Source organism: Paroedura picta, chromosome 6 (assembly GCF_049243985.1).
Source record: "Paroedura picta isolate Pp20150507F chromosome 6, Ppicta_v3.0, whole genome shotgun sequence".
NCBI classification, from domain to species: domain Eukaryota; kingdom Metazoa; phylum Chordata; class Lepidosauria; order Squamata; family Gekkonidae; genus Paroedura; species Paroedura picta.
The window spans coordinates 18,681,247-18,695,708 of record NC_135374.1 but is presented as its reverse complement, the minus strand read 5'-3'; the positions used below and the strand labels follow the sequence as shown (position 1 = coordinate 18,695,708).

General features: G+C 44.9%; 2 protein-coding genes across 2 annotated transcripts; both read right to left on the bottom strand.

Annotated features, from left to right (window-relative positions):
* Positions 1–956: 956 nt before the first annotated feature.
* LOC143840625 (vitelline membrane outer layer protein 1-like) lies at positions 957–5,362 on the bottom strand. The gene is made up of 3 exons (XM_077344226.1): positions 5,192–5,362; positions 2,943–3,040; positions 957–1,260 (listed from the first exon to the last, which is right to left on the bottom strand). Exons 1-3 carry the CDS (start codon positions 5,360–5,362, stop codon positions 957–959), a joined length of 573 nt encoding a protein of 190 aa, XP_077200341.1.
* Positions 5,363–8,899: 3,537 nt separating this feature from the next.
* LOC143840624 (vitelline membrane outer layer protein 1-like) lies at positions 8,900–12,565 on the bottom strand. The gene is made up of 3 exons (XM_077344225.1): positions 12,395–12,565; positions 10,569–10,666; positions 8,900–9,203 (listed from the first exon to the last, which is right to left on the bottom strand). Exons 1-3 carry the CDS (start codon positions 12,563–12,565, stop codon positions 8,900–8,902), a joined length of 573 nt encoding a protein of 190 aa, XP_077200340.1.
* Positions 12,566–14,462: the final 1,897 nt, after the last annotated feature.

Sequence of the window (14,462 nt, the reverse complement as noted above, 5' to 3'; positions counted from 1 at the left end):
ACAGTCTGTAACATGTAACATATGGCCCTAAAGGTTAAGACCAATGCCTTGAACTTAATCCAGAATTCAACTAGCAACCAACTGATGGAGGGAAAATCATATATGAGCCATCCACGGTGAAACCAAAAATGTTTTTGTTTCACTTCTGGTTTTGTAGGCATCACCCATTTAGAACCAGTTGCCTTCGTCATAGAAGCCCAGTTGGCTTGGAACTTCCCTTTATTATTCTTTCAAACATTTTGTAACTAGACCTTACCAACATGGCAGCTGTGTTGGGATTAACCATAACACATCACAGCAGGGAATTTTCCTATGCCAACAGAGGTGCCTGCACATTATGCAAGGTTGCCAGCCCATGCTATAATATGCAATACATTCAATGAAATGGCATTTCAGTACTTTTTAAAATTGGAGTGTTTACTTAAAATGGCATAGAAATGAGTGTTCCATTGACTCAGGAGGAAGTGATTCTTCTTGAGATGAATTTGAAATCAAAGCAAATGGTTAACAGGGAACGCTCCTGGTCTCATGTGTTGGGGAACTCAATGACCTCAAAATGGGAAAGTCTCATTTCGTACCCTAATAGATCCTTTTCCAGCAATCTATAGTGAGTTGCTAATTGGGTGGGTTATGTGGGGAAAATGGACAAGGGGAGTACAATGTCTCCCAGCTGGGGTGAAAAGTGAGATATCAAAAATAAATAAATGTAAATGAAATGCTTCTTCTTGAATCCCTATCCTTTGCCTGTGAACAATAACCCTTCATCAATATTCAGACATTATACTGAAATTATTACTTTATTTTAAAAAAATATCACCTAAACCAGGGGCCTAATTAATTAACTTTGGAGTGGGGCTGGTAAGCACAAGGAATTCAAGCAGAAGACTGAGTGACGTGTATAGTGAGAAATGAAAGCAGGTACACTCAAGCCCCACAAATGACGGAGCAGCCAATATTTATTGACAACAGAAAAACTTGATATCATTGAGTTCAGTACGATCCAGCTTATGCAGACCTTTGGGGTACTCCACCCTAGTTTGAAACCCACACATATCAAATTTAAAGCAGGGCTTACTCCATTCTCCATATATGCCCCACGCTGGTCCATTTCCTTCCAGTACAGTGTTATCTTGGCATGCCAACTTGATGTTGTTGACAGCTGTATCATCGCCTAGTCGTCCTTGGGGTTCTGACACTCGTAGTGCAAATCTGTCCAGGTTGCCAAACCGGCAGAAGAGTGGCTTAGACCAGGTACCGCCCCTTTTGGAACAGGAAAAGAACAATTTGTGGAAGGTTTCCCCTATCACTGTGGCTTTATTTCACTGCTCCTTTTTGTAGGAGTCATCTACGGCAGGGGTAGTCAACCTGTGGTCCTCCAGATGTTCATAGACTACAATTCCCATGAGCCCCTGCCAGTGTTTGCTGGCTGGGGCTCATGGGAATTGTAGTCCATGAACATCTGGAGGACCACAGGTTGACTACCCTTGATCTACGGGGCATGTTCAATATGCACACACTGAGAATATGAACACTTGTGGGATATATGCCTGCCACAGAAAGCATTTCTCTCCACACTGGTAAAACTATCATTTGCTTATTTCTGGAAATCAGGTTGCTGTTGGCGGCACAGGAAAGGAGGCTATGGAGGAATGTGGCTCACGTATCCTTGCACAGTTTGGGTTCTCATCTCCAACTGGCTAATCACAAAAGCAGTGCACTTGGTGAAATACATTACAGCTGGGCCCTGACAGCACTATCAATGTTCTGCAGGGCCTGAAGAATGACACTATTCCACCGGGCATATGGTTGGGGCTGGGGGGCAAGTAAATAAAATTAAGTGGACCTCCCCCCCCTCTCTCTCTGCAGTTTGGAGAGAACAAAGGAAAGTATAGACTATAAATGGAATTATTTTGATAATAAGTTGGACTTCCTGTAAGGGGCATCTGTGGTTTTCCTATAATATTCCTGTTACCATATTGAACAGATTAATTGATGAGGAAGCCTCCAATTCGATTTAGTAAGCTTAGTGTAGTGGTTAGGCCTGCTGGCTTGTAACTGATAAAACTGTTCTGACCGGGCAGTAATATCAGGGCTCTCTCAGCCTCACCTCCCTCACAGGGTGTCTGTGGTGGGGAGAGGAACGGAAGGCAAGTGTAAGCCGCTTTGAGACTCCTTCGGGTAGAGGAAAGCGGCATATAAGGACCAACTCTTCTTCTTCTAAATACATACAACAACAACAACAACAACAAAACATGATGGACAGTTGTGGGCCACAAGTGTGATGATATCTCTTCCTGGGACAGCCTGGAAGCTATGAAGGTAGTATGAACTCTCTGGAAAACCATAAGAATGTCTAATGATTCATAGAGTTACAGAGGTCATCTGCAGGTGATTTTTAAATATTTTCCCTGAAACCCTTTGTAGCGGAGGCGGTCAACAAGAGCTCAGTGCAGGTTTCTCAGGTGTCCCCACTCTGTGGACATTGAATGAACATACAGACAGGGTTTATATAGAATGCTCTGCTCCAGTCTATAGACCGGACCTAAACAGTGATCCATGCTACAGTTGCCATTTGGAGCACTTAGAGGGAAAGAACAGTTGGGGGACAAAGATTGGGAAAGGGGTGGTGCATGATTCCATGAAATGATTTTTGTATGAGTACTTGAAAGTTAAGTTCATAGAACGAGTAAACTCTAGGAATCTTTTTCATTTTTATGGTAAATATATATATAGATTTGGGGCATTCCTAGGGCACTGTTGGTGCTCACCTGGAAGTCATGGTCTTTTCCCCACCAATTTTGTTCCAGCTTGGGTGGGGAGGGCTAGAGCACAACTACCTGGCAACCCTATTCCATGCTAGTGGAGAGAACAGTAGTAATATGAGAGAAGGCAAGATATGGTACAGGAAGCAGGAAATATGCTAATACCAAAAAAGAACTCACTCTCCCACTGAAGATGTGATGAGTGAGCCATCTGAACAATGCCCACGTATGCCAATAACACCAGTGTCATCACGAGGACCTCCAAACGATCCTGGCAACTGAGGAAGTACATGGAAACAGAAACAGAGAGAAGGATTTAATAGCTAGGGTAGTGACACAGAACCTCCATGTCTACAAGAAGCATGCTTGAAAAAAGAAATCAGATGCTGGAGGGACACGAGGAGGCCTTTTCCTTCCCATCCCACTTGTGAGATTCCTACCATGAACAACTTCTTTTGGAAATGAGATTTTGCCTGGGCCTTACGCTCTGCGGATGCGAATCTTTTGGTAATTCCCGGCCCCAGAGAAGTACGCCTTCTACCAGTGCCTGGGCCTTTTCGGTCCTGGCCCCAGCCTGGTGTAATGAGCTCCCAGAGGAGTTACGGACCCTGCAGGAGCTATCGGCTTTCCACAGGGCCTGCAAAATGGAGCTCTTCCACCAGGTCAATGGGTGAGGCCAGGCGGCCAGGTAGATCAATGCCTCCTCACAGAAGCAGTGGTAGCGTATTCCATCAGTGCCCTCTCCCTTCCTCTCCCTTTCCCCCCTCCCCCCTTAAGGTGGTATTAGGTGGATTAAATTGGGGCGAGATTTTCCGACAGGTCCTCTTGTCACTTGCTGGCTTTTATGTAGAGACTGTTTTATTGTCTACGGTAGCGGTCCCCAACCTTTTTCAGGTCAGGGACCGCCTCCGGGGTGAGGAGAGAGCCGACGGCCCAGGTGCTGCGCAAACGCGCACGCGCAGTTGCCGCCCATGCTCATTTTCGCCACCAGGGGGCGCTAACGTGCACACGCGCAGTTGCCGCGCATGCACGTTTTCGCCACCAGGCGGCTGCGCCTGCCTCTTCCCTTCCTTCTCACTGTGGGCGGGGGGAGGCAGGTGGCCTCTGCGGCCTGACACCGGGCCGCGGACAGGGGATTGAGGACCCCCGGTCTACGGGGTTTTTAATGAATTGTAACCTGCCAAAAGCCCTCAGGGAACGGCGGGAAATAAATCAAACAAACAGATAAATAAATAATAAATCTTGTAGTCAGATCCAACAAGGGAGATCTTATCTCCAGTGGGGATAATGGATGCAGTTGCTGTGAGATACTTAAAGAATTTAAACAAAACAGATGTGCTCTTCGCAAAGGCCTTCCATCAAAATTGGATGAAATCCACCAGTCTTCACACAACAGTTGTTGTTTCTGCCTGCTAGTCTGTGTTGGGTCAAATCATCATCATATTTTAATGATCACGATAGAGTTTCTGAGGATGAACTTCCTGGTAGGTCAGGTCATGTGACAGCATGGATGAAAACAACTTGACGTAAGCAACCCCGAGATGGCTGGTTCAAGAGCGGCATGTTATAAATATAAATAAAGAATTAATCAAATAATCAAAAAAAGAAAAAAAGCAGTAAGTCACTAAAATTTCAGTCCCCATCAATAAATGGAAGAGGGGTCAGAATCGTATGAGGTTAGTTAACATCCCCATCAGCGGTATCACATTAGAGCTCTAAAGTTGGCATCAGATAGGTCAGGACCTCTTCCAGAAGAACAAATCTTCCCTTTCTTCATGTGTACCCTTGCCTTTCCCCATCCCCTCATCTGTCCTTGAAGGAGACCATTGCAAGCAGAAGTTGTGTTGTCAAAAGTGAGACCTCTGCCATCAATGTCCTTCAAGATGATCCCTCTATGGGGGTGAAGAATCCCTTTGATAAAGACTGTTGTTGCACCACCCTCTCCAGCAGAAAACTAATGACAAGATCTCAACATTACCACACACACATTTGCCAATATGGAACAAGAACCTGGAGTGGAAGAAAAAAAAAGATATCCTTCAAGACAGCCTCCCTATGTGAGGCTGGACTTGGATAAGAAGAAGACTGGGTTTTTTTATGCCTCTTTTCTCTACCCAAAGGAGTCTCAAAGCAGCTTACGTTCACCTTCCCTTTCCTCTCCGCACAAGAGACATCCTGTGAGGGAGGTGAGGCTGAGAGAGCCCTGATATTACAGCTCGGTCAGAACAGCTTTATCCGTGCTGTGGTGAGCCCAAGGTCACCCGGCTGGCTGCATGAGGAGGAGGAGCAAGGAATCAAACCTGGCTTGCCAGATTAGAAGTGTGCGCTCCTAACCACTACAGCAAGCTGGCTGAAGAACAGAGAACAAGGAGAGAGAGAAAGAGGATGAGGGAGGATGAGGGAGAGGGGGAGGGGGGGGGAGAGATTACCTTTAGTGAAAACCCTTCAATGTAGCCTTTAGGGCACAATTCCTGTTTCCCCCAGGTTCCCCATCTCCCTCCATTTGTTACAGAAAGTGTGGAGAGGACCTTGCGTGTTTCCACTTCCCATAGACAACAAGAGAATAGCAGAGAGAGTTCAATAGTAATGATGAGATGCATATTGAAGCCTCCGTGCAGCAGAGAGTTGGGTAGACGGCAGCAGCACCAGAGATCAGAGACCTTATTTTATAGGGTCAGCTGGAATGCCTCATTAATCTACTGGCAAACATACATGGGCACATCCACTACCATGTCAATGTTCTGTAGCACTGATAGGATCTTCACGTTACTAGGTGATCCCCTCACTGCACACAATTAAACTTTCAGTGTGCCTTGGTTGTTTGAATGTCTACCCTTTGAAAAATAGGCCAGAGTACATATGCAGCCATGAGGAAAAGTATCTGTCATTCTCCCAACTAGGCCCTCCCACATTAATTAGGAAAACGGGAATCTGAAAAGAAAAAGCATAATAATCCAAAATCTGGAGTACCGGTAGTATAAGGTAGGAATAGAACTGGAGTGGCAAGGTTTTTCTCATTTACAAGAATAAACAAACATAAGGAGGAAATGGGAGAGGCTTATCAAAGGATGCATTTTGTGGGAAAGAATTGTAGATAGATTTTATTCCCTCCTTGTTTTGAGGCTATAGTCACTATAAGGTAAGGATAGAACTTGAATGGAAAGGGTTTCCTCATTTCAGAGGCTTGTCTTGAGGCTAGAACTTGGCTTCACTGTTCTTAGCTGTTTTGATCCCAGTGGCCTTGGGTGTCTTCTACTTGTGGCCTTTTTTAACCAAGAGAGAGCAAGGAAAATATAAGGGTGCATGAGAATGAAAAAAGAAAGAAACAAACTGGTATAAATATTCAGTGGTATGGGCTACAATAGTGCTGATAATGTTCTATTTGTATCCGAATACTCCATTGGAGTTTTAAGCATTATTGATCAGGTCTAAGCGTATCCATGGGCATATGAAATATTGCACAACTTGATGAGTGGCATCTCATGTTGTATCTCAAGAATATTTATCCTCACTTACTCCAGGGCTGAACATCTCAAAGGGTGTTTGGCCCATTCTGTACATGATGAGTTCTATGTTAATTTTTTGTTACATTTATGTAATGCAAAGTTTGAATAGGATCACCAAGGAAGACCTTTTAGCCAAAAGGTGTTTGGTATTGGTTTTTGTAAATGGATATAATGTGTACCAGTTTGGTGTAGCCAGTTTGGTGTAGTGGTTAGGAGTGCGGACTTCTAATCTGGCATGCCGGGTTCGATTCTGCGCTCCCCCACATGCAGCCAGCTGGGTGACCTTGGGCTCGCCACGGCACTGATAAAACTGTTCTGACCGGGCAGTGATATCAGGGCTCTCTCAGCCTCACCCACCTCACAGGGTGTCTGTTGTGGGGAGAGGAATGGGAAGGCGACTGTAAGCCGCTTTGAGCCTCCTTCGGGTAGGGAAAAGCGGCATATAAGAACCAACTCTTCTTCTTCTTCTTCTACCCTTTAACCTGTTTATGTTTGGACATTTGTCTTTATATTAGGTATAGGTACTTCAATGTAGAACTGGGTTGCCAGCTTCGAGGAGGAGGCCTGGAAACTTTCAGGAAGATGAAATAGAGAAAGACAGAAAGAGAGAGAGAGACAGAGGGAGACAGAGAGATGAAAGCAGGAAAGAAGAAGAGAGAGGAGGGATAAAAGTGGAGGGAAGAAAGGCATCAGTTCTTCTGGAGAAAACAGCTGCTTTGGAGGGAAACTGGGCCTCCTACCCCCAAGCCATAAAATAGTGTCTACACAGATCATAACTGTCCCCATCTTCCTATCCAACCCCACATCTTCCAAAGACCCAGCCAGGAAGGCTGATGGGGGGGGGGGGCTGTAACCCCTCCCCACATACACATTTCCAAAAGATTAGGCAGGGAAGACCCAAGGGAAGGCTCAAGGGGGGCTGCCTCCTTCCCGCCCTGTTTTCCATATCTCCCTAAGGTCTGACTGGGTGGGGTATGTCATGGGGTATGCCTCTTTCCCACTCACCATCATCTCCCAAAGGCTGGGCCAGGCAGGGAAGTCTGCAGGGAGTCTGACTGCTTCCCAACCCCTGCCCTGCCAAATTATATCTGAGTTTACCCAATTGTCGATGGGAGGAGCTAAGCCAGGATCAGAGGTGGTGGGGTGGGTGAGAGCTGATCTGTCAGTTCTATACCTGCTCGAAGGACAAAAACAAAACCACTCAATATCAGCAAAAATTCGGAATATGTGGCATAGATTCAGAATAATGCATCAAGAAATGCATGCTCCTTTGGACAGCATGGATTAAAACAACTTGAGGTAAGCCGCTCAAAGCCCACTGGTTTAAGTACGCATGGAAAGATTGTTATGCATACATGTAGAGTTGTCACCATTACAATAAAAAATTCTAACTGACTTTAGTGAAATTCATGGGAGAACCTGTGGAGACCTCCCAGCACGAATGGGATCCACAGGCATTGATCTCTGCCTGTACTTACATCAGCTCAGAAATAATCAGCCATTAGTTATGCAAGACTAACATGTTCAGTCATAAATGGTTCACATGCTCTGGTTAGGGTTATAAAATCAATCACCATACAAAATAACATGCTCTGCTTGAAGTCAAACAAGCAGTAGCTACATGCTTGGTTGGAAATGGCCTTTAATCACTCATAGCTGCTACATGAAACTGACAGGCCTTAAAATAGCCATGCATTGTGAATTTGTTCTAAATAAACTACCACGTTTTCCTAGGATACATGTTTCTCAAGCCAGTGCCAGACCCTCCATCTACAGGTGATGTAACCCATGATCATACCATGTGAACACACATAAAGTCCATTCTTGGTTTGGCAACATGTGGTTGGTACCCAGAAGGAGAAGGGGGGCATGGGAGTACCATTGCATAAATGGCATGATGTCATTGCTTGGGCAGGAACTCTGAGATTCAGTGGAAACTCTATGGTTTCACTATTGTGTTTGGCTGAATCATTTTCGGTGTGGTCTGAAAATGAGGTCATGCTGTCAACAAGATGGTGGCTTTTGCCGCATCCCCTCCTTCCTTATCAAAAGCTTTTGATAAGGTTCCACATGATATTCTTGTTGACACGTTGGTAAAATGTGGTATGGATCCTAATTCTATCATGTGGATCGATAACTGGTTGACAGGTCATACCCAAAGTGTACTTGTTAACGGTTCAGCATCCTTTTGGAGAAGAGTGACAAGTGGAGTTCCCCAGGGATCTGTCCTGGGACCTATGTTGTTCAACATATTTATAAATGATTTGGATGTGGGATTAGAGGGAATACTTATAAAATTTACAGATGATACTAATCTGGGACGGGGTAGCAAACACAACAAAAGACAAATCAGAATACAGGATGGTCTTGATAGGCTGGAGAAGTGGGCTAAACTGAATAAAATTAAGTTCAATAGGGACAAATGTAAAGTTCTGCACTTAGGTAGGTAAAACCAAATACACCAATATAGGATGGTGTATTCGATGGTGGAGATCTGTCTTGGCAGTAGCATGTGTGAAAAGGATTATGCTAATGGATGATGCACAAGGAAATCAAATTGAAGACTGAGTGACGTGTATCGTGGGAAATGAAAACACACTCAAGCCTCACAGATGAAGGAACAGCCAATATTTATTCACAACAGAAAAACTTGACATCATTGAGTTCGGTACGATCCAGCACATGCAGCCCAATGGGATCCTCCACCCTAGTTTGAATCCCACACATTTCATATTTAAGGCAGGGCTTACTCCATTCCCCATATTTGCCCCACGCTGGTCCATCTCCTTCCAGTACAGAATTATCTGGGCATGCAAACTTGATGTTGTTGACAGCTGTATCATCGCCTAGTCGTCCTTGGGGTTCTGACACTCGTAGTGTGAATCTGTCCAGGTTGCCAAACCGGCAGAAGAGTGGCCTAGACCAGGTACCGCCCCTTTTGGAACAGGAAAAGAACAATTTGTGGAAGGTTTCCCCCCATCACTGTGGCTTTATTTCACTGCTCCTTTTTGTAGGAGTCATCTACGGCAGGGGTAGTCAACCTGTGGTCCTCCAGATGTCCATGTCTTTGCTGACAGGGGCTCATGGGAATTGTAGTCCATGAACATCTGGAGGACCACAGGTTGACTATCCTTGATCTACGGGGCATATTCAATATGCACACACTGAGAATATGAACACTTGTGGGATATATGCCTGCCACAAAAAGCATTTCTCTCCACACTGGGAAAAATTTTGTTTGATTATTTCTGGAAATCAGGTTGCTGTTGGCGGCACAGGAAAGGAGGCTATGGAGGAATGTGGCTCACGTATCCATGCTCAGTTTTCGTTCTCAACTCTTTATTGATTAGCACAAATGTAGTGCATTTGGCCTTGGTGAAATATTTTATAGTTGGAAACCTGGGCCCTGATGACGCTATCAATGTTCTGCAAGGCCTACAAATTGACACTATTCCACCGGGCATATGGTTGGGGCTGGGGGGCATGGAAATAAAATTAAAAGGACCTCCCCCTCTCCCTCTCTGCAGTTTGGAGAGAACAAAGGAAAGTATAGACTATAAATGGAATTCTTTTGACAATAAGTTAGAGTTTCTGTGAGGGGCATCTGTGGTTTCCCTATAATATTCCTGTTACCATATTGAACAGATTAATTGATGAGGAAGCCTTCAATTAGATTCAGTAAGCTTGGTGTAGTGGTTAGGAGTGCTGGCTTCTAACCTGGTGAGCTGGATTTGATTCCCTTCTCCTCCCCCAGAAGCATCCACCTGCTTAACTTTGGGCTCACCACAGCACTGATAAAGCTGTTCTGACCGAGCAGTAATCTCAGGGCTCTCTCAGCTTCACTCAGTCAGATAAGCTTTCTCAGGGCTATGTTGAGCCCAAGGTCACCCAGCTGGTTGCCTGTGCGGGAGTGTGGATTCAAACCCGGATCGCCAGACTAGAAGTCTGTACTCCTAACCACTACACCAAGCTGGCTCTCACTTACAATGCTCTGCTCCAGTCTGTAGACTGGACCTAAACAGTGATCCATGCTTCTGTTGCCATCTTGGAGCACTTAGAGGGAAAGAACAGTTGGGGGACAAAGATTGGGAAAGGGGTGGTGCATGATTGCATGAAATCATTGTTGTATGAGTACTTGAAAGTTAAGTTCATAGAACCAGGAATCTAGGAATCTTTTTCATTTCTATGGTGTACTATGGCAACCCTATTCCATGCTATTGGAGAGAACAGTAGTAATTTGAGAGAAGGCAAGATAAGGTATGGGAAGCAGGAAATATGCTAATACTAAAAAGGAACTCACTCTCCCACTGAAGATGTGACGAGTGAGCCATCTGAACAATGCCCACGTATGCCAATAACACCAGTGTCATCAATAGGACCTCCAGACGTTTCTGGCAACTGAGAAAGTACATGGAAATCAGAAACAGAGAAGAATTTATTAGCTAGGGTAGTGACACAGAACCTCCATGTCTACAAGAAGCATGCTTGAAAAAAGAAATCAGATGCTGGAGGGACACGAGGAGGCCTTTTCCTTCCCATCTCACTAGTGAGATTCCTACCATGAACAACTTCTTTTGGAAATGTGATTTTGCCTGGGCCAGATGGATCTTGTAGTCAGATCCAGCTAGGGAATTCTTATCTCCAATGGGGATGACAGATGCAGTTGCTGTGAGATACTTAATGAATTTAAGGAATGAATTTAAGGAATTTAAACAAAACAAATGTCCTCTTTGCAAAGATCTTCCATCAAAATGGATGTAATCCATCAGTTTTTAACCAACATGTGTTGCTTCTGCCTACCAGCCTGTGTTGAGTCTAATCATCATCATATTTTCATGATCATGATAAGGTTTCTGATGATGAGCTTCCTGGTAGCTCAGGGCAGGTGGCAGCATGGATGAAAACAACATGAGGTGAGCCACCCTGAGATGGCTGGTTCAAGAGGAGCATGTTATAAATATATATAATAAATAATCAAATGAATAAAAAGCAGTAAGTCATTAAAATGACATATACATTGTATCAGTCCCCATCAATAAATGTAGGAGGGGTCAGGATCTTATGAGGTTAGTTTACATCCACATCAGGGGTATCACATCAGAGCTTTGAAGTTGGTATGAGAGATCAGGACCTTTTCAAGAAGAACAAATCTTCCATTCTTCATGTGTTCTTCTGTGCCCTTACCTTTCACTGTCACCTCATCTGTCCTTGAAGGAGACCATTGCAAGCAGAAGTTGTGTGGCCAAAAGTGAGACCTCTGCCATCAATGTCCTACAAGATGATCGCTCTATGGGGGTGAAGAATCCCTTTGATAAAGACTGTTGTTGCACCACCCTCTCCAGCAGAAAACTAATAACAAGTTCTCAGCATTACCACACACACATTTCCCAATATGGAACAAGAATCTGAAATGGAAGAAAAGAAAGACATCCTTCAAGACAGCCTCCCTATGACCATTTACACATTGGGAACTTCACTGACCCAGCTCCTGTGCAGGAGCAAAAATAGGGGGCATCTGAGGCGCACCGGGCCATATGCTCCCCTGTGTGGGTGCAGGAATTGGTGGGGCAACTTGCCACAACTAAAGCTGCAGCCTGCAACCTGGCATGAAGCCTCCAGTGCATAAATGGTCTATGTGAGGCTGGACTTGGAGAAGAATAATGATAAGAATTGGAGTCTTAAAGTAACTTACAGTCACCTTCCCTTTCCTTTCCCCACAACAGACACCCTGTAAGGTAGGTGAGGTTGAGGGAGCCCTGATATTACTGAAGAAGAAGAAGAGTTGGTTCTTATATGCCGCTTTTCTCTACCCAAAGGAGTCTCAAAGCAGCTTACGTTCACCTTCCCTTTCCTCTCCCCACAAGAGACACCCTGAGAGAGCCCTGATATTACAGCTCGGTCAGAACAGCTTTATCCGTGCTGTGGTGAGCCCAAGGTCACCCAGCTGGCTGCATGAGGAGGAGGAGCGAGGAATCAAACCTGGCTTGCCAGATTAGAAGTGTGCGCTCCTAACCACTACAACAAGCTGGCTGAAGAACAGAGAACAAGGAGAGAGAGAAAGAGGATGAGGGAGGATGAGGGGGAGGGGGAGGGGGAGGGGGAGGGGGAGGGGGAGGGGGAGATTACCTTTAGTGAAAACCCTTCAATGTAGCCTTTAGGGCACAATTCCTGTTTCCCCCAGGTTCCCCATCTCCCTCCATTTGTTACAGAAAGTGTGGAGAAGACCTTGCGTGTTTCCACTTCCCATAAACAACAAGAGAATAGCAGACAGAGTTCAATAGTAATGATGAGATGCATACTGAAGCCTCCGTGCAGCAGAGAGTTGGGTTAGATGGCAGCAGCACCAGAGATCAGAGACCTTATTTTATAGGGTCAGCTGGAATGCCTCATTAATCTACTGGCAAACATACATGGGCACATCCACTACCATGTCAATGTTCTGTAGCACTGATAGGATCTTCACGTTACTAGATGATCCCCTCGCTGGACACAATTAAACTTTCAGTGTGCCTTGGTTGTTTGGACGTCTACCCTTTGGCAATTAGGTCAGAGCACATATGCAGCCATGAGGAAAAGTATCTGTCATTCTCCCAACTAGGCCCTCCCACATTAATTAGGAAAACGGGAATCTGAAAAGAAAAAGCATAATAATCCAAAATCTGGAGTACCGGTAGTATAAGGTAGGAATAGAACTGGAGTGGCAAGGTTTTTCTCATTTACAAGAATAAACAAACATAAGGAGGAAATGGGAGAGGCTTATCAAAGGATGCATTTTGTGGGAAAGAATTGTAGATAGATTTTATTCCCTCCTTGTTTTGAGGCTATAGTCACTATAAGGTAAGGATAGAACTTGAATGGAAAGGGTTTCCTCATTTCAGAGGCTTGTCTTGAGGCTAGAACTTGGCTTCACTGTTCTTAGCTGTTTTGATCCCAGTGGCCTTGGGTGTCTTCTACTTGTGGCCTTTTTTAACCAAGAGAGAGCAAGGAAAATATAAGGGTGCATAAGAATGAAAAAAGAAAGAAACAAACTGGTATAAATATTCAGTGGTATGGGCTACAATAGTGCTGATAATGTTCTATTTGTATCCGAATACTCCATTGGAGTTTTAAGCATTATTGATCAGGTCTAAGCGTATCCATGGGCATATGAAATATTGCACAACTTGATGAGTGGCATCTCATGTTGTATCTCAAGAATATTTATCCTCACTTACTCCAGGGCTGAACATCTCAAAGGGTGTTTGGCCCATTCTGTACATGATGAGTTCTATGTTAATTTTTTGTTACATTTATGTAATGCAAAGTTTGAATAGGATCACCAAGGAAGACCTTTTAGCCAAAAGGTGTTTGGTATTGGTTTTTGTAAATGGATATAATGTGTACCAGTTTGGTGTAGCCAGTTTGGTGTAGTGGTTAGGAGTGCGGACTTCTAATCTGGCATGCCGGGTTCGATTCTGCGCTCCCCCACATGCAGCCAGCTGGGTGACCTTGGGCTCGCCACGGCACTGATAAAAACTGTTCTGACCGAGCAGTGATATCAGGGCTCTCTCAGCCTCACCCACCTCACAGGGTGTCTGTTGTGGGGAGAGGAATGGGAAGGCGACTGTAAGCCGCTTTGAGCCTCCTTCGGGTAGGGAAAAGCGGCATATAAGAACCAACTCTTCTTCTTCTTCTTCTACCCTTTAACCTGTTTATGTTTGGACATTAGTCTTTATATTAGGTATAGGTACTTCAATGTAGAACTGGGTTGCCAGCTTCGAGGAGGAGGCCTGGAAACATTCAGGAAGATGAAATAGAGAAAGAGAGAAAGAGAGAGACAGGGAGACAGAGAGAGACAGAGACAGAGAGATGAAAGCAGGAAAGAAGAAGAGAGAGGAGGGATAAAAGTGGAGGGAAGAAAGGCATCAGTTCTTCTGGAGAAAACAGCTGCTTTGGAGGGAAACTGGGCCTCCTACCCCCAAGCCATAAAACAGTGTCTACACAGATCATAACTGTCCCCATCTTCCTATCCAACCCCACATCTTCCAAAGACCCAGCCAGGAAGGCTGATGGGGGGGGCTGTAACCCCTCCCCACATACACATTTCCAAAAGATTAGGCAGGGAAGACCCAAGGGAAGGCTCAAGGGGGGCTGCCTCCTTCCCGCCCTGTTTTCCATATCTCCCTAAGGTCTGACTGGGTGGGGTATGTCATGG